Source organism: Candoia aspera, chromosome 9, assembly GCF_035149785.1.
Source record: "Candoia aspera isolate rCanAsp1 chromosome 9, rCanAsp1.hap2, whole genome shotgun sequence".
Taxonomy (NCBI): Eukaryota; Metazoa; Chordata; class Lepidosauria; order Squamata; family Boidae; genus Candoia; species Candoia aspera.
This window is the reverse complement of record NC_086161.1, coordinates 24,667,062-24,687,020: the sequence shown is the minus strand read 5'-3', so window position 1 is coordinate 24,687,020 and position 19,959 is coordinate 24,667,062. Positions and strand designations below refer to the sequence as shown.

At 45.3% G+C, this 19,959-nt stretch overlaps 1 protein-coding gene across 1 annotated transcript in view; it reads left to right on the top strand.

Annotated features, from left to right (window-relative positions):
• GPAT2 (glycerol-3-phosphate acyltransferase 2, mitochondrial) overlaps nucleotides 1-19,959 on the top strand; it is a 73,801-nt gene that overhangs the window by 21,880 nt on the left and 31,962 nt on the right. The window contains exons 7-11 of the mRNA XM_063311203.1: nucleotides 223-322; nucleotides 4,975-5,184; nucleotides 6,349-6,459; nucleotides 7,383-7,468; nucleotides 13,042-13,160. Coding sequence (XP_063167273.1) covers nucleotides 223-322; nucleotides 4,975-5,184; nucleotides 6,349-6,459; nucleotides 7,383-7,468; nucleotides 13,042-13,160 — 626 coding nt within the window. The remainder of the gene's footprint in view (nucleotides 1-222; nucleotides 323-4,974; nucleotides 5,185-6,348; nucleotides 6,460-7,382; nucleotides 7,469-13,041; nucleotides 13,161-19,959) is intronic.

The following is a 19,959-nucleotide window of genomic DNA, read 5'->3' as shown; positions in this document are numbered from 1 at the left end:
TCAGAGTTTCCTTCCTCTCAGGCAATATATCCCTGACCTTTACGTTTGAAACTGTATTTCTCCATATTTGGGGGGGAAAATGGCTTTCCTACTTCAGCGTGCCAAAAGAGGTAGAATCCTGCCCTGTGGAGCAAAGGTCTCCCTGCATTTCCGAATGTGTGCAAGGCCAGCCGCTGTTTGTCTCAGTGTGAACTAACCGCTTTCTTATTCCTCCCCATCCAGGGCCCTGCTGGCCTCTCTGGGAGGGGTGTTCCTGCCCCAGGGAGTGGGGCAGAGAAGGGGCAGTGAGGAAGGTGCCCTCGCCAGAGCTGTGGTGGCTGCAGTGAGTTGAGCGTTCTATCTTTCAGGACAGGGAAACGTGAACGGCTGGGGGCGAGCTGGGTTGGGGTCTTTGCTGCTAATTATGGAATGACCCAGGAGGAGCTCCCCAAAGGAAGGGCTTGTCCAGGCAGTTTGAAGTGACTTCAGACATTTGGCTGGAGGCTTGTGAACGTAACTGCTTCTTCTTTAATCCTTGGGTTAAATTGGCTATTCCAATTAGCGCTTCTTCAGATTAAACATGCAAGAAAGCAGAGACCTCATCCAATGTAATGGGAAGTGTCCGCAGGCAACCCAGCGGGATCCTCTAGGTTCAGAATGATCACCTGGAGAAGCACATTCCGTTGGGTTGCCTCTTCATGTGATCATTCTGAACCTGGAGGATCCTGCTGGGTTGCCTCTTCATGTGATGATCAGCCCATCACTCTCAGCCAACTGCACTGCAGGGTTGTCGCTGGGGAAAAGAGTGGGCTGGAGAGCACAGGCACCATCTGGAGCTCTCGAAGGAGAGGCAAACTGCAAATCTAAAAGCTGCTTACAATAACCTTTGCATCTTTTCAACAAATGAATATTCTGCAACCAAAGGCCCGGGCTCCAGCATTACCTTAATGCGTGTAAATGCCTCTGCCCCACTGGCTGACATAAAATAAAGTAAAGTAAAATAGAATAAAATAACTGAATAAAATAAAATGCAATAATTGAATAAACCAAACATAAAAATGCTGGCTGGCTTCAGCCCAGCAGTTTGGCTGAACAAGGACTTGCCGTCAGGACCATCTTGTGGGGCTGGGGGGGCCTGACCGCCTGCCTTGGCGGAGGGGGAGGTTTTGCGACCAGCCATTTTGTGAGAGCGCCCGTCAGGTAGTCCTCAGTTTCCAGGTCTGTCCACCGCAATCCCCAAATGTGCAGCCTTGCATTCTGCCTACGTTTTACACAGTGAGTGTAAAGTTCGCTTTGAGGAGTTTGAAGAGGCTTGTGTGGAAGAATCCACGTTTTCCTTGCGATGGCCTTGTGCGGTAGACCAGTTGAAAGAGCGTGAGCAGCCCGAAGTTGCCCAGTGGCCCACACCGGGGTGGAGGCCCTTTATTTTTTTGAAACGACCTTGCGAGATCCCTGATCCCCTCTGACCCGGCTCTCCAGAGGGGCTGACCATGGGGAGTTCTCATTATCCCCTCGATGCAAACATTGAGATGGCGATGGAGAAAGACGAGCTGGCCCTCTTCGCTGCTGAAGGAGAACCGCAGCCGTGGCAGAGAAGAACGGTGGCTGTTTGGGGTATCTGCCTTGGATCCCTCCCTGCAGCTGCCTCTGCCCACCTTGGGAATTTCAGAGGTTCCAGGGATCGTGGCCTGTGCCCAAGAGGGTGTTGAAGTCCACATTTTGCCTTCTGCTGATCTCTTCGCTTGCTAAGATCCTGCGTCTGCTCCTGATAAATGATGCCTAATGTCTTTTAACATGCCTAAGGCATGCACGTTGCCTTCGATGCAGACACCATTGCTTGAAGACATGGAGACTCTTTAGGGGCAGGACTCGTTTTAGGAGAACGTGACCTGCCTAGATCCAGCAGGAGAGCCCTGCGTGGATTGGGGAGGCTTATCTGGGCTGCCAGGCAGCTCCAAAATATATTTTTAATAAATAAATGAGGGTGGGGGAGGGGGACTGGAAGGATTTGTACGGGTTGCTGACAGCAAGCCAGCCAAACGCAGCCAGTTCCATATAGCTATTCCAAGCATCGTAGTTTTAATAGTTCCTTACATTGTTGCCGTTAAGTGATTTTATTGTAAAGGAAGAACGTCACAAATCCTGCTGAAGGTAATCTTTTGTTTGTAGCTCAAGCCTGGAGACCTCCTGCTTGTTATTCAAAAAAGATTTCTTTGCAATTGTTTTGTATGTTTTCCAATGTGGATGGTTCACCGTATGGTATAATTATATCTATCTGTGTTCCTTGTAAGCTGAAATTATTCTTTCTGCATCTGGATTTCCTTCCTTCCTCCCTTCCCCTTCCCCTTCTCCTCCCTGCCCTTCCCTCCTTTTCCCCCTCCCCCTCCCCCTCCCCTTCCACTTCCCCCCTTCCATCCATCCATCCTTCCCCTTCCTCCATTCCTTTCCTTCTTCCCTCCCTCCTAGTATTAAGGGATGTCCCCGGTGTTCTTCCTGCCACTTCATAGAACTCTTTTCTTTCCACCAAAAATGGATTAAGGTGGCAAAGACAGAACAGCTGTCCAGTTCCTTTTGATTGGTAATGCTAGGAGCAATCCAGGGAGAGAGAGAGAGGTTGGTGCTTGGACCAGATTCAATGAGTGTGCAAGCAACTGGCAGCTTTTGCCAGGCCAGCGTTTGTTGGTTTTGCTTTTTTTCAGCTGGAGAGAAGATTGAAACCCCTGCCTCAACCAGAAACAGACATTTGGCACCTGCAAACCGTGGCAGTAGAGTTTGCCCCCTCTGCCAAACTGCTTAGAGGGAGCGCAGAGGGAGCGCTTCACTCAGCTCGGCTTTCAACAGCCGTGCTCCAGACACGTGGCCACGCTCAGATGGGAGCTTGAGAGAAGCAGGTCATTTGGTTGGTGACAGGATGTTTGGTGGGATTGTCACTTCTCCTCGTTTTCCTGACCAGGTGTGAAGGCTTGTTTCCAAAGATGGTGAGAACATGGGATCAGACAAAAGGTCCTTCTCGCTGGCCAGGTATCTATCCCTGGGCACTCATGAGCAGAGAAAGACGGAGATGGCTGTGCCCCGATGCTTTGCCTCCAGCTGCTGATCATTGGGGATTGGCTGTAGAATGTGGCTCTCTGGTCCTGATGTGTAGATCCTTGGTTCCGTTTCCCTCTTTAACTTGTGGGCATCTCTCTGTGGTTCTTATTTCTTCTTGCAACTGCAACTTTTAATTTGCAACTAAAAATGCAAATTTTAGGTGAAGAATAAGCCACATGAAGAAGAATGTTGAGCTGACAGTCCTGGAGGGAAGGTTTTTCTCAATCAGTGTTTGCAAACAGTTTATTATTTTATGGACCTTGGTTATGTCATTCCCTGCCTGGTTTTTTTGCTCCTTCCAAATTGGAGAAGAACCTTCTCCTTCAGTTCTTATGGGGAGATGGAGAGAACGGCATTCTGTTCACGATGATGATGATGGGACTGCTATTCAACTTTGAAAGGGGACTTCCAGTGGCAGATTGTTTCTAGCTGGCTCTCGGCTAGATTGGCAGCGCGGTGCTTAACTGGTGGCTCAGGCAAGATTCTGAGCCCAGAAGCCTTCCCCGACTGCTATTCAACTCTGAAAGGAAAAGATCTTGCCTTCTTCTGTAGACCTTCTCCAGATGCAGTCTTTGAAAGAATACTCCCCCTCCCCTTGTTGGGCCTGTTTGGGGGAAGAAGCTGGGAGAAGCATATCTATTCCATACACACTTCCAGAATTAAAATCCCATGTTCAACATTCCAAGTGAACCTGCAGAAATCAGGCCAGTCAAGAACGGTGCAAGTTCTCTAGCAGTTTGAACAACCCGCAATGTGTTTTTCAAGTTTTCCTGGTCATGAGGAAGAACAAACAGCGGTCAGTGAGAGCCTGCTGCACTCTCTGGAAGCCATCTTCAGACCTCCTCCCGCCTCTGATCTTATCTTCAAAGATGATTTTTTTGAAAAGAAGGGAAGGAGGAATAGAAAAAAGAGCTGCTGAGCTTTCCCTTCATTGAAGGGCTTAATTGAGGTTGCTGTTTCCTTTCTTCTAAAGATACACAAAGGAAGATGTTGTCACTTTCAGATGTTATGAATGGCCCCTTGTGGTTCAGTCTACATCCAAGTGTTAGAAATCCTTTGATCATTTTGCATTTGATTGTTTCCAGGATTTTTTTTTCACTCTTTATATTGTTTGATGGGCAGGTGGGCAGTTTCATCTAATCTGCCTGCAATAATCGTGTCTGATAAAGTGGGCTTGTAGATTTATTATATTGGCTGTTTCTCTGGAGCAGGGTTTTGCAACCTTGGCAACTGGAAGACGTGTGGACTTCAACTCCCAGAATTCCCCAGCCAGCATGGGTGGCTGGGGAGTTCTGGGAATTGAAGTCCACACGTCTTCCAGTTGCCAGGGTTGAGAAACCCTGCTCTGGAGGGTCAAAGTCTCCTCCTATTTTATCCCCATAGCAAGAACAACCCTGTGGAGTAAGGTGGGTTGAGGGGGAAGGATTGCCCAAAGTCACCCAGGGGGCTTTGGAGTTGAGCCGGAACTTGAACCCGAATCTCATAGGTCAACACCTTAATCACCACCCTGTAGGAGGAGAGCCATGTTAGTCTGTGGTATCCCAAAATCAGGAGAGCTTTTCCAACTAACCCATCTTACTAAAAGGCAGAAGCTTTGGTGAGCTGTAGCTGACTTCATCAAAGCATCGAGAGCTCCATGAACATTGCCTGAGCCGTAGGCGTATCGAGAACTCCAGATCTTTAAGGAGGACTCTGATAGCCCTTTTTCAAACTGACAAAGGTTTATTAAAAACCATTGTGATAACCTTTAATCAAATTGGTTAGTCTGAAAAGGTGCTACCAGCCTCCTTATTTCAATCACTGCATGATGCTGAGCATAAGCTGCATATAAAGGTTTGAGCCAATGAATCGGTCACGTGGGAAAGGGTGGTCTTGCTGTAGATGGTTTCCCTGTCTCTCCAACAGTACGTTGAAGAACTACTCCTGAGCAAGCAGCCCCTGCTGATCTTCTTGGAAGAGGTCTGTTCTGGGTTACAGCAGCTCTCCCCCTCCAGTCGAGCATGGCTGAGCCTGGTGCTCAACGCTTATCACGCTGGCACCGTCCCGGACGTCATGATAGTGCCCGTTGGCATCTCCTATGAGGGAACTCCTGACTGCATTCAAAGGGGGTGGGAGGTAAGAACAGCTGTGGCCAAAGGGCCCTGCAAATGCTTTTCATGCTTTAAAAAAATGGGGCTGCTGCAAGAAAACGTTGACGGGGAGGATCCAAGAATCCTACGGTTGGAAGGGAACTTGGAGGTCATCTAGGGCTGATCAGTGTAGGATCCACTGCCAGCTCTGTTAGAAAAGTTCCAGCATTTTCCTTTTTAGCCTACCCCCGACACTGGGTGTTAGACTTTTCTCTTCCCCTTAATATTTGTTGTTGCTGTTCACATTTCTACAAAGCTTGGTGTGTGTCTCCCCACTAGCCCGGTAATACTTCCTTGTTCTGTAGATCTGGTCCCCTTCAAGCTACATAACTACAGCATTTGGAGAAGGAAGGACTATATCTGTTTATCGCCATCCTTCATAATGCAGCATCTTTCAGATGTGGTAGAATTGGGAATTCTGCAGGTCCCTCTTCCAACACATCTGGAGAAGCCTGGCCTGAGGGATGCTGTTATCTTAATGTTGTATATGCAGGTGACCTCAGAAGGGAGCAGTGGATGGAGGGTCTAGAAATAGAAATGAATAGAAATTAAATTTATTCAGTTTAATTCATTCCGGGCACCCCTGTTGCTTGTTGTGTTGTCTGTATTTGCAGCTCATGTGTGAAGGGAATCCTCTTTTGTTTTATCTGAGTGGGAACCAGTCAAAAGAGAGAGGTAGAGATAGCTTGCTGGAGGCCAAGATGAGGCCATTCTGCAGAGCTTCCGCCATCCTCGAATGGAGCTTTTCTCTCCCAGGTTCAGGATGATGGGTGACTTAGCTCCATAGCCCTTTCAGGCAGGAGAAGCTCATTTTTAAGGCTTTCCTAAGAAGCATAACGACAAGTAGCTGCAGGTAGGAAAATGGACTGGCTAGGAAGCAGGCTGGCCTAGAAATGTCCCCCATTGTCCTAGATCTTACTTGGGATTGCAACAAATACAATTTAAAAATTCTGATCTCCCACCTGCAGCCTGTAATGGCCCAGCCTCCGGAGGTTTCCGCCTAATTCTGCTGCCCTTGTCTGGTCCAGGTTCCAAACTGAAGCCAAGCAAATGACCTTCAGCCGCAACCAGGGGTGTCCACAGGGAGGGGGTCAGAAAAGTCACAATGGTGGCCACAACTGATGTCCGGATTGCTTGTTCTGTTTCCCAGAACCCCACCCAGACTATTGGACTCTGGGCCACCGTGTGGAGACTCTGCCAAGCAGCTTGTCGAGGACTGGGCTATGCCCGGATCGATCTTGCTCAGCCCTTCTCTTTGCAGGTATGGAGGGGGCGGGGGCTCTGACATTCACCCCTGACTCAGCGGCATCTGTGCAAGGGTGCGCACTGGAAACATCATGATGCAACCGTGATGGCATGATTGAAGCCCTGCCTTTGTTATGTGTGTATTCTGGTGCCCTTCAGTCTTGCATGTGTGGTGCACACTCTGAAGGGGCAGGGGCTTCAGTTGTGCAGTTGTGGCTGCCATCTTGAGTTTTGTGAGGCACATGGGCGCCCACAGACACCCCTGTCCTGAATTGTGGGGAAACGTGGTTGCTGGCTAGTGGTCGTAAAAGGAAGAAGGAATCACCTTGAAGAGCAAGAGGAAGAGCCACAACCAAGACAAATGGCCAGATAAAAGAAACCTGAGTCTAGGGTAGAAGTGTAATTTGAAAAAAGCATCTCAGACTTGACTCTCCCTAGTTCTCACAAAGAGAAAGGGAGGAAGGGGGAAGCGCATGCAGACTTGCAAGGTTCTGTTACCATCACCTTGTAATAAAAGTAGGATTAACCTGCATGGCTTTGGATTCCTAGTCTGGTCTACCTCAAAGGGCTGACCGTAGTGAATCCTGCCTAGAATGGAGACCCCGTACCCAGCCAAAATCATGGCACTGGAACTTGGCCGCAAACTGCTGAATAATGGCAGCACAATTCTCCACTCTGTTTTAAAGTAGTAAAATAGATGCATCAAGTTCTGATAGGTTTAGCCCCCATGTATTACTGTCTCCACTATGGGGGTGGGGAAAGAAGACCACAAGGAGTGGAACAAAGTGAGGTTATCCCCCCCACCCACAATATCACCGCAGACTGTAGACCTCAGTGCCTGAAGAAAATGTTGCGTGTGGTTGTGTATGTGTTTGCAGCCAACAGGTTGTACACCTGCCTCCAATGTCCTTGCAATCAAGTTCTCTTTCTTCTTCCTAGGAGTTTGTGATGAACAGCTTTTTCCGGCAGAGCAGCTCCAGAAAGCCCCTGAAGGAACTCCTCTTACCTGAAATTCTCGGCAAGTGGTGAGTCTGCATGAGTTGTGGAGACACACAAAGCTGTGGCCATCTGCCCCCAGGCAGGGGAAGATGCAGACGACCCAGCTGCAGGAGAAGAGACAACATCTGGCTGGGTCATGGGGAGACATCAAGAGAGGAACTCAAGAGGTCTCCTCAGTTAACTTAGACACAGATCGCCTCTAGAGAAGTCGTTCATTGCTGGAAGTTGCAAGACTTTGTCCCTTTATAAAGTACAACCACCAAAATATAATAAACAAAAAATTCCCACAGTGATAATACAGTTAAAAGCATTCATACATAAGAATGATTCAAATGATTTGAATGAAATAATGATTCAAATAATGATTCAAATGAACTACAATTAAAGATAAAAAGACCCATATAATATTAATATAGTTCTGGACCAGGGTTCCTCGACCTTGGCGACTCTAAGCTGTGTGGACTTCAACTCCCAGAATTCCCCAGCCACCAAAGCTGGCTGGGGAATTCTGGGAGTTGAAGTCCACACAGCTTAGAGTCGCCAAGGTTGAGGAACGCTGGTCTAGATCATTCCTTTGGCCCATTGTTTTATCTAGACTGTATGAAAACACATTGCTCCATCTTCTCATTTTACATACATACAGACCTTTCAAGATTGATAAAGAGCACATTGGTTGGATCTGTATAAATTTCTTTCCACCGACGTAGGATAATTCTCTTTGCTGAACCTCAGCCTCAGTAGAGCTAGTATTCTTCATAAGATGCTCAGTTCTATATTTCTGCAGCGTAATTCATCACGTTAACATCATTAATTGCTGTGTCTTTTTTCACAGGCTTATATTACATATGTAATGGCCTGAGAGAGCCAGTTTGATGTAGTGGTGAAGGCACCAGGCTAGAAACCAGGAGACCCTGAGTTCTAGTCCCGCTTTAGGCACAAAGCCAGCTGGGTCACCTTGGGCCAGTCCCTCCCTCTCAGCCCTAGGAAGCAGGCAATGGCAAACCACTTGTGAAAAGCCTTGCCAAGAAAACTGCAGGCACTTGTCCAAGCAGTCTTTGAGGATTGGACACAATTGAATGGATTAAAAAAAAAAAAGGATCTGAAGCCAAAAAAAAAGCCATAAGGGGACATGACCAAATCCTAGGGAATTCTCAATTTTTTTGGAACACCAACCCAAGAAATCTGGCATCTGACATTTTTTAAACATTTTTTGAGGAGTCCAAAATAAATATGGAACAAAATTTTCTGATGAATTAATCTTGGTTATGCGGTCATCCGGTTCTTCTCAATAAATCTTCTCTGGGAGGATCTTGCTTAGAAAGAGACAACTTGAAGCAGCCGCCAAGGAGGTAACATAACATGTCTCCAAATTTTAATCCACTGATGGCAATAATTTTTTTTATAGTAACTTTATTGCATTTTCAAAGTAAAGATAAAACATGGAAAGGTGGAAAAAGATTGAAAGAAAACTAAAGAAAAAAGAGAGAAACTAAAAAGTGCAGGAGTAAATAGGAAAAGATACAAAAAGGATGACTTCCGACCCTTTACAACAAAGATATATATAAAGAACACATCAGTCTTAGTCCAATTTCAACTATAATAAACATTATTTCTATAATCCATTTCAACCTAATGATCAAAATCCAGAAATAAAACTTCGTTTTTTTCCGTTACAAACAAAATGCCCAAAAGCAATTCTCTACCAGAAGCAGATTTAAACTAAATATTACCTTTCATCCCTATCGTCGGTTTCGCCATCTCTGCCAAATCCACTGAATTAATCTTCCAGTGTTCCCCGAATAATACCTTCCACCACTGTCCGTAAAAAAAATCTTACGCTTATTATAAGAGAAACAAGATCCAAACTATTCTTTCAAACTAAATATTCCTCAAACTTACAGTGGATATTATACATTCATCTTAAAAACATTTAAAATTGCAGTACATACCTTTTCCCAGTAATTCTTAACATTCTTAAAAGACAAAAAATGCCTTCACGTTATATATCTTAAAAAAAATCTTTCGAATACTACCTAAATAATACTTCCATTATCGATGTTAGTATGGTCTAAAATAAAAAGAACATCCTGGGCATTCATCTGAATCACCAAAATCCATATCAACTACGGTAATAAGAATTTATCCTACCTCAGAGAGGAAACTCCTCCAAAACATCTCTTAGTCTTATTCAGTTAAAAATTCTCAATACTAAACTACATATCTAATCCCAGTATTTCTTCACATTCTTATAAATCCATTATAAATGACAAATAATATCTTCATCTTACGTTTTTATCGAACAAAAAAATATCTTGTTACTACTAAGGATACTTCCATTATTAATATCAATATAACCTAAAGTGAGAATAACATCCTGGGCAAAGCATTCATCTTCGTCACCAAAAATCCATCCAAGCAAACTTATTTAGAATTTATCCTTCCTCAAAATAAACCAAAGCTTCTCTTAATCTTTTAATCATTGTTACGTATCTTCAGTTTATACAGAGAACTTTATCATCTCCTCCTCCATCTGTTCCTCTTCCCATCCTGGGAGCCCCAAGTTCTCTTCTGGGACCCACAGGTGGCAAGAATTTGAAGGGCGTTTTTCTCCCGTGTAGATCTACAGCTGTGACTGCTTCTTTTATCAAGACAGTGCCTTGTTTTTGGAAGGTGGGGAGAGCGTATTTCCATGCCTAGGAATGTCTGCTTGTCTTTGAGTTTATACAGGTTGCTGTGCTGGTGCAGTTGTATGGTAGATGTCATCACTGAAGAAGGCCTTCTGCTAGCGAGGATGTGACTGGCTGGCAGGTGAGGGCCAGCAGCTGAACAGATCTTGAGTTGTGCTGCAGAATGAACAGATAGGGGGGTTGGCTGGCTGGCAGGCAGGCAGGCAGAAAGGGGATGGAAGGATGGATGGATGGATGGATGGATGGATGGATGGAAGGAAGGAAGGAAGGAAGGAAGGAAGGAAGGAAGGAAGGAAGGGGATGGCTGGAAGGGAGGGAGGGAGGAAGGAAGGGGATATGTACAGTATCTCGAAGACAAAGGTTGTAACACATATTAAGTTGGATCTTCAAGTAGCTCATTCAGAGGCTCTTCCTTGCTAATTTAGTGTGGGTGGGTGGGAGGGAGGGAGGGAGGGAGGGAGGGGATGGCAGGCAGGGGAGGGATGGATGTGTGGGTGGGGGGGAAGGAGGGAGGGGCCTTTGCTGCTTTTGGTGGAAGTATGTTACGATGGAATAAATTAGCAAGGAAGAGATGCAGAAAGGCCTTTGAATGAGTTACTTGAAGATCCAGCTTAATATATGTTACGACCTTCCCCTCTGAGATATAGATGAGCAACTATATGAGCCAGTTTGGTCTAGTGGTTAAGGCAACGGGCTAGAAACCAGGAGGCTGTGAGTTCTAGTCCCACCTTAGGCATGAAAGCCGGCTGGGTGACCTTGGGCCAGTCCCTCTCTCTCAGCCCAACCCACCTCACAGGGTTGTTGTTGTAGGGAAAAGAGGAGGAAGGAGGATTAGGTATGTTTGCCACCTTGAGTTATTTATAAAAATAATAAAGGTGGGGTAATAAATAAATCAATAATCAATAATAATAATAAAATATATTATCAACTGCTCTATTGAACACCTTATCTAGCAGTGCAATATTTAAATGCCATCCCTTGGGAAATTAGGCTTCTCTAAAGTTTTGAACTGAGTCCTGGTTGTATGCCTTCCACGCATTACACTAAACCATAAGGTGATTTGTTCAGTTTTGCCTTTATGTGTTGGGTAAATTTGGACATGGTGGCTTATAAACTACAGTTTATGGCTTAGAGTGTTCTGTGAGCCCAGGCAGCTCTACCTGATTCAACTTACTGAGGTTAATTATGACTTAATGCAATATGTCAAGTTGTTCTCTCCAGTTCTCAAGCTGGCCACCAATTAGCTTATTTTAGTTTCTGCGATATGGCTGGGAATTAGGAGTCCAGCGTGGCTGAATTGTTAGAGGGCTCCGTTGAAGAAAATGAAACTCGGGCAAATAGGAGCTAATTTCTACACAGAGGCGTGAGTTCTATAACGTCAGAAAATGGCACTAATCGTCTTCCAGGTTGCACATTAAACTACAAACATGAGGATACAGGAAGAAATAGTCGGCTTGGAGAAGCGCAAATAGTAAATTTCTTGTTAAGCATGGGGCCTTCTGCTGACTGAGGACTTTTCATCATAACACAAGGCTGCCCGAAATCGTTCTGAACCCTAAGAATTTTTCTACAGGAACCATGTGAAAGTGAAAAGGTGAAAGGTCCCCTGTGCAAGCACCGAGTCACATCTGACCCCTTGGGGGGATGCCGCTTTCACGATGTTTTCTTGGCAGACTATAGAGCGAGGTGGTTTGCCGTTGCCTTCCCCAGCCATCACCTTCCCCAGCAAGCCGGGTGCTCATTTCACCGACCTCAGAAGGATGGGAGGCCGAGTCGACCTGAGCCGGCTGCCCAGAGAGAATCCAGCTTCCGCTGGGACCTAACCTGGGTCGTGGGGAGAGTTTCGGGTGCAGTGCTGCCGCCCGCCACTCTGCGCCACACGAGGCTGTCACTCTTCACAGTGAAGCAGTATCTGTAAGGAGGGCTCAAAAGATGCAAAAATTGGACACAGGGCTGTACAGTAGTTCAAGCCCCACTCCTTCTGTAAGTCCAAGGGCCCATGTACATGTATGAAAGGGGTGGACTTGCACTGCAACTTCATGTCCACCTTTTTGCCTGCTTAGCCCCCTCCAAAGAATCAGTGCGTATCCTCAGAAAAGCTTTGGATCTGGGCAGGGAAGCTGGGGGGCTACTTTGGGCCAATTATTCTCTCTCAGCCCAGCCCACCTCACAGGGTTGTTGTGGAGAAAATAAGAGGCAGAAGTATTATGCACACCACCTTGACCTGCCCAAAGAAAGGTGGGATATTAATCTAACAACAATATTATTTTAAACTCCAAGTACCTTAGCAATGGACAGGAATTAATGGAATTTGTAGACCAAATGATCTGCAGGAAACCTGCACATTTTTGCAGTTTAAATGGACTAAGTACAGGTAGTCCTCGCTTAATGATCATAATTGGGACCAGAATTTCGGTTGCTAAGCAAAATGGTCATTATGTGAATCTGACCCAATTTTACGACCTTTTTTGTAGTAGGTGTTAAGAGAATCACTGCAGGTGTTAAGTGAACCATGTGGTCATTAAGCAAATCACGTGGTTCCCCACTGATTTTGCTTGGCAGAAGCCAGCCATGAAGGTCAAAAATGGTGATCACGTGACCACGAGATGCTGCGATGGTTATAAATGCAAACCGGTTGCCAAGCACCCAAATCATGATCACATGGCCGCAGGGATGCTGCAATGGTTATAAGTGTGAGGACTGGTCATAAGTTGATGGTTTTTTTTAGCACCATTATAAGTCTGAACCGTCACTAAATGAATGGTTGTTAAACATGGACTACCTGTATGATCTTTTTGCTTTGGAGGAAGGATGAAGTAAAAGCTCAGTTTTGAGAGAGAGAGAGTGATAGCAGTACTGATCCAAAAAGCAACCTATTCACCATATCCTCATTCTCCTGTCATGTTTAATAGCTCCAGCATTCTGGATTATGAGAAAGTTGAATGTTGGCCTGCGAGCTCCCAGGACATCATGGCACTGACAATAGAGGAACAAGTTTTGCTAGACAATTTGAGCCTACACACTTTGAGTGGTAAGTAGTTGCCCTGTCTCGTCTGCTTGCAAAAATAGATCCCTAGATCTCATTGGCAAGAGAAACCTGGAGTCAGGCATCTGTGTTCCTCTGGTTGGTTGATTGATTGATTATATGCCATTGTAATCAACTTCGAGCAGTCACATAGATTTTCTTCATGATGATCTTTCCCTAACCTGGTCCTTCAGGTCTACCAATGGTACACTCATCACCACTGTAACTGAGTCCATCCACCTTGCTGCTGGTCGTCCTCTTCTTCTCTTTCCTCCCACCTTTCCAGGATTTTGGATTTCTTTAGGAATTGTGTGACTTGCCCAGATAGAAATGGATAGATGGATGGATGGTGTGCCATGAAGTTGCTTTAGGTTTTAGTGACCCCACAGATAGGTTTTCTCCAGGAAGTTCTGTCCCCAACCTGGTCCTTCAGGTCTTCCACTGACGCATCCATCGCCATGGTAACTGAATCCCTCCCCCTTGTTGCTGGTCATCCTCTTCTTCTCCCTCCTTCCACCTTTCCCAGCATCAGAGCCTTCTCCAAAGAGGTGGCTGTTTGCACAATGTGTTCAAAGTAGGCTACATTATGGTTCTTCTGTGGTAGCCAAAAACCAGAAACAGTAAAAGTATCACCTTTACAGAGAAACACATTTTATTACAAGGCATCAGCTTTTGTGCATGAAAGCTTACACTTTTAATACAACGTTCAGTCTGAAAAGGATGCCAGACACTTTCTGACTTTTGGCTGCCTGCTTCAGAAGCATAGCAAGGCATCACTTTTCATGTTAATGCTGGAATTGTCCAACCAACTTCCAGTCAAAAGGATGGTTGACTCATTCAGAAGCAAAGAATGGGCTTCTTTTCCACCAGGATGGAGTGTGTAGCTGGTACCTTCCAGATGGTTAGTCTTCAGTTCCCACTTTCCTCAGCCTGAGTGGCCAAGGGCATGTTGGCCAAGGGCATGCTAAGATGATGAGGCCACAGTTGAATAATTCAGGCTGGCACCTGGTTGAAAGAAGGCTGGTGTAGTTAAAATCATGAGTGCTAGTTTGGTATAGTAGTTAAAGGCACCAGGCTGGAAACCAGTAGACCGTGAGTTCTAGTCCTGCCTGAAGCATGAAACCAGCCTGCAGAGCAGAAGTTTTCAAAGTTTTTCAGCGCCATAAAATCTCAGAAGGCCTGATCAAGAAGCAAAGTTCTAGTGACAGAAAATCGGCTGTGTCTGAGTGAACTCCCACCACCACCACCCCATTGTCTCTCAGGGACCCCATCAAGTTCTCACGCATCGGTAGGGCTTTGTGGAACATGGTTTGAAAAACCCTGCATTAGAGCATCTCAGAAATTATCTTGGACCAATCCCAAGGGTTATTTGGGGAGTAAAATGGGGAGAACTTGCTTTTGTCTTCTCCCTCCAGCCGCTTGGAAGAACGGCAAGGGAGGGGCCGGAAAGTAAAGTGATGGATAAAGTACAAACATACCACCTTTTTCAGTGTAAAGACGAAGTAAGCCTAGAGAACTTAGCACAGAACGTGTGTTCTTTGGCTCTCAGAAGTTGGAAAACAAAAAACGAGATTTTGAGAAACCTTCTGGATTCCCAGAACGCTTCATTCAGAGATGTTCCACTAAAGAAGCGTATTTCCAAGTGAGGTTTCCCAGCTCAGTGTCTCTTGGGTTAGTGCAGTTCCCTGGCTAGACATCAAAGCTCTAAGCAGAGGCAGCTTGTTTTCCCCCAGCTCTGGTACGTTACGGTGGATGCGTTTGTGTTGTGTTTCTGCCGCCTGCGCCTGCCTGTATGTTACCCACTTGGATGACGTGCCATCTGGGTCCCTTCCACATCCCAGAGGTGAAGAGGAGGATGTTGTTTCTTCGTCAAGGACGGCAGACAGACGCCTACGTGCAGATGGCTTGTTCCCACATCAGGTTGGCGAGACATGGCAGGAGCTGCTTAGATAGAGAGCGTCAGCTGGCAGCAGTGGAAGAAGAGGGGGGCTGTTCAGACCTTGTACCCAAATCCTGGGTTTGTAAACTGTGCATGGAAAGGGTAAGATACATCAAGGATGTTTGAAAGGAGGAGGAGGAGGAGCTCAGCCAGCCAAATGTTGGGTGGATTCTTCAGCTGTCAGCCCTTCGAGGTAGTCCAGACAAGAATCACCAATCATGAGTACTAGCTCTACCTTTATTGTAAGGCTACAGTACCAGAATCTTGCAAGTCTGAGAGTACATCTCTCCCCCCTCACATTTACAGTCTAATAAACTGGGGAGGGTCCCTTCTGAGATTTTTGCCAATCCCCGTTTCTCCTTTGTGCTCAGCTGCTTCTTATCTAACCATTGTCTAATCTGCTCCTCCTCTTCCTCCTGTCTCTCAAGAACATTCCCACAGACCATTCCATCAACCTTATCCCAGAACTGCATTGCTTCCAATAACCTTATGGCGAGCCTCAGCATGCTTCTAAGTGCTGAGTCCTTCTGTAGAGCAGTCACTCCACAGCTCCAAGCTCCAGAGCAGCAGGTGTAAACTTGGGCGATGTTGCAGTTTGGGCAGCATTGAAAACACTTCTGATGCCCAGAGGAAGTTTCTGCTCTTCCCAGCTTCTGAGAGGTTTAAAAAAAAAGGAAAAGTGAGGTTCCTCCACTGGAGAATAGCCCTTCTTGTGGGACGTGACCATATTGCCAGTGGTTGTGTGATGGAGATGATCCTTGTGAAACTGGAGCACTCAGAATATGCTGGCTACTAGCCAGTCGCTCTCTTAACGGTCTTTGTCACATAAAAGATGGGGCTCACGTGTTGAGGTGTGCTTTTTATTTATCGCTGTTCCCTGAGTGTGGATGTAACTTCCCAATTACCAGTTATTTTAGTATAATAGCTTGAACTGCTCTGTCTGCGCTAATGCACAGCCTGCGTGACTTTGTGTAATGGCTCAGGAACACGCGCTCCCCGTCTCTCTTTTTACGATTTGGGAAGATGAGAGTGTTGCCTGGGAAAAGCCTACCTTACTGAGGCAATTCTTTTTTTTTTTCCTTTAAATGAAATAAATTTTTAAAAAGCAAATGGCCTGTCCTGACCTATTGCAATCAATTTATTCAGCAGGAAAAACAATTTGGGTCTACCCAACCCTCTGGGTATGTTCTTGCAAATATGGTTCCGTTTCTATTGACTTACTATTTGCTAGTAAGGATTTAAGAGCATTTTTTTTTCAAGTTAAGATAGCTTTGATAACCAACCTGACTGGTTGGTAGCATTATTTTCTTTGCTAGGAGCTGAGAGGTGAGGCCCTCCATCACCTAACACACAGTTGGGATGAAGTCATAGCTCATGTAGGGGTCCATCACAGCCACAAGAAGGTTTTTTTAAAAAATCCGTTCAGTTGTGTCTGATTCTCAGAGACGGCCTAGACAAGTCCCGGCACTTTTCTTGGCAAGGTTTTTTGGAAGTGATTTGCCATTGCCTGCTTCCTAGGGCTGAGAGAAAGCGACTGGCCCAAGGTCACCCAGCTGGTTTTATGCCTAAGGCAGGACTAGAACGCACGGTCTCTCAGTTTCTAGCCTGACGCCTTAACCCAGTGTTTCTCAACCTTAGCAACTTTCAGATGGGTGGACTTCAACTCCCAGTATTCCCCAGGCTGGCTGGGGAATTCTGGGAGTTAAAGTCCACCCATCTTAAGTAGCTAAGGTTGAGAAACACTGCCTTAACCACTAGACCAAACTGGCTCTCGTAAGAACTTTAGGTGCCTTCTTTCCCTAAAATAGAGAAGATGGTAAGGCAGAAAGGCCTGCTTATTTTATGGGAAGAAGAAGGCATGTTGTTATTTGATTGGACTTAGGTTGCTCTTGTGGAGAGAAAGACAATTCTAGATGGATTCAAGAAGTCAGAGCTGGAAAGGAGTCCCTTCTGCAAGTGTGGAATTTGCTTGGCAATCTTAGGCATTGCTAAACGACTCAGTGAGAAATGGTTGCAGAAAACTTGAGAATCTCCAACCGAGAGGTTGAGCCATTGTAATTTGAAGCTTCGCCAGTCCAACTTAGCTGATGTATAACATAGTAAGGACAATCAGGTCTGACCTTCAAGCACAAAAACCATGGACACATGGGATCAAGCCATTATGAAGCTACATATTGAGCCAGAAGTGGTTAGAATGCCCTCCCATCCAGAGAAAGAGCAGAAGAACAGGGAGGAACTTTGGACCAGAAGACATTTCTAGCTGGGATGTGGGGGGAAAAAAAACAATGCATGCCCTAATTATGTCCAGTATCCGGATAGCAATCTCAGCCTAGCATTTGAGGACTGGATAACAACTTTGTGCGTGCATGGATGTGCGTGTCTTTGAGTCACTCTTGACTTTTGGTGACTACATGGACAGGTCCTTCAGTTTTCTAGGCAGCATTTTTGGAAGTGGTTTGCCTTTGACACCTTCTTCCTTGGATTGAGAAGGAGGAACTGGCCCAAGGTCTCCCAGCTGGCTTTGTGCCCAAGGTGGGACTAGAACTCACGGTCTCCCTGCTCCTGATCCAGCACCTTCACCACTAGATTAGACTGACTCTACGTTGACTTTGAGTCATTCTTGACTTCTGGTGACCTACATGGACCAGTCCCTGCAGTTTTCTAGGCAGCATTTTCGGAAGAAGTTTGCTCTGGCTTCCTTATTCCTAGGACTGAGGGAGAGGGACTGTCTCAGTCAGGAGGTAGGCATTGAGTTTGCAATGTCTTGGGTTTTTTTAATACATTTTTTATTAAAGGAATTTTTAACAAGATAAAAGCAATACAAATATTAGAAAAGAAACAAGGAAAATAAGGAAGAATAGTAAGAAAGAAAGAAAATAGAAAAAGAAAAAATATTATAAAGAAGCAGCTTCCGATCAGTTATAAATGCATTTATATTTTACCCTCTCTCTTTAAGGTTACATCATAATTTCCTTTTTCCAAAAGCTACCCTTTCCAATCTTCAAACCCATAAATCACAAGTTTTTCTCTTTTTTCAGCAAGAAAAACCCATCAGGGGTTTCCAGTCACTGATAAATGTAGTTCATCTTTCTCTAATCAAACAAGTTAATTTTGCCATCTCTGCTAACTCTGTCAGCTTCACCAACCATTCCTCCATTGTGGGTATTTCAGAGTCTTTCCATTTTTGCGCATATAATAGCCTCACAACAGTCATCTTATTTAAAAAAATAATCTTCCATGGCTCTTTTCTAATTGACTGTCCATTAATCCCAGCAAGAAAAAATTTGCTTTCAGTTGAATGGTGATCTTTAAAATTCTCTGTATCGTTCTATGTATTTGAACCCAGAAGTGTCATGCTTTTTTGCAAGTCCACCAAGCATGTTGTGCACATTTCCAACATAAATTTGAGTTTGCAGTGTCTTGTGAAGGTATATACAGATGATTATAGGATGGCTGCGCTGATATCTTGGAGGAGAATTTCTTCCCAGAAAGTTGCAGATCCTGCAGACTGCTTCAGCCAAGTGAGCTGGCTAAGTCACCACTGCGTGCAAATAAAGAGGAGAGCAAATGAGCATAATTTGGTCTCTTGGCCACTGGGAAAGAAACCTCAGACAGCGCTCGGCCTCTTTTATGCTCTCTTTCCTGGGCCACTGCAAATGCGCCAAAGATGTGCATTTTGGCTAGGGATCAATCCCAGGAATATCTCGGAAGGCGTTCCAGAACAATTTCAGGCCTGCCTGCCCACAAGTCCCACTGAGTTTCAGGCAACTTAAAACTCTTGCAGGCACAGGTAGGACTGCAGACTTAGGAGGACATCAGGGCAAAAGGCCAGTCTGTGGGTATCGTGTGAAAAGCTGTTATAAATACCAGAGTTGGAATTTGCAAAGCTGGTGCTGAAGGGTATACATCTCTGAAATGGGCAATCTGTGGTTCTCCTGTTGTGGATTGGTTGTCATTTCATCCCCGTCTGCGGATGAAATGCCTGACTTCTAAGGCCAGCCATAGGAGGTTCCTACTCTCTGCTAATACGTTGTCAAGCAAGGTCAGGACTGCTGTTAGCTGAGCTGATAGAGGTTCGCTGCATTCTTTTCTGATGGCAGAATCGGCGTGTGCTGGGAATGGAAAGGTTTCTACGGGCTGAACAGAAAGAAATACAACAAGGAATTTTGACACCAGAGTGGTGGTTTCGTAGGTCCAAAGTGCAGACTATCCACACACTTCCTTTAATCGTTTGATTGAAATTCCAGGAAGCCCCAAAACAGGCCATCTGGGCGGTCCCTGACGCAATTCCTTTCCCCTTAAAACCTTCATCAGTTACAGAGGAAGTAAGTAATTTGGCCAAAGCAGCCATGAAATCTCTGGCATTTGGGCGTGCATTTTTAGATTTTTATGGAAGGAAAGTGAGTTCACTACTTCAGAGAAATTCCATGAGAGCCGACAAATACAAGGGACAGGAAATCACTCCCCTACCGTCACTTTCGGATTGAAGGTGCAGAGGTGATTCCCTGCATTCACGTAGGAAAATGACCCTGACTTTTAGATTATCCTCCCCTCCACCCCACCCAAGGAAGAGTGTACAGGAGAGCAGTATCAGTAGGTCTCAGTGCAATTAATGAATCCCACGAAATGGGCTCATTATTCAGATTCACACTGTTCAAAGTGATCCCTCAGTGGAAAACATGGTTATCGGTTCCAGCTCGACGGAAATAGGCAATGAAAAATTTTAAACGTGATTTTTTTATATGTACTGTATATTAATGAAATATCACAATAAAGGATAAAAAGAATGCACATATAATTTAAATTTAGGGTTAACGAAGTCACAGAGTACTTACAGAAAGCAAAATAAAAACAACAAAATTCTAC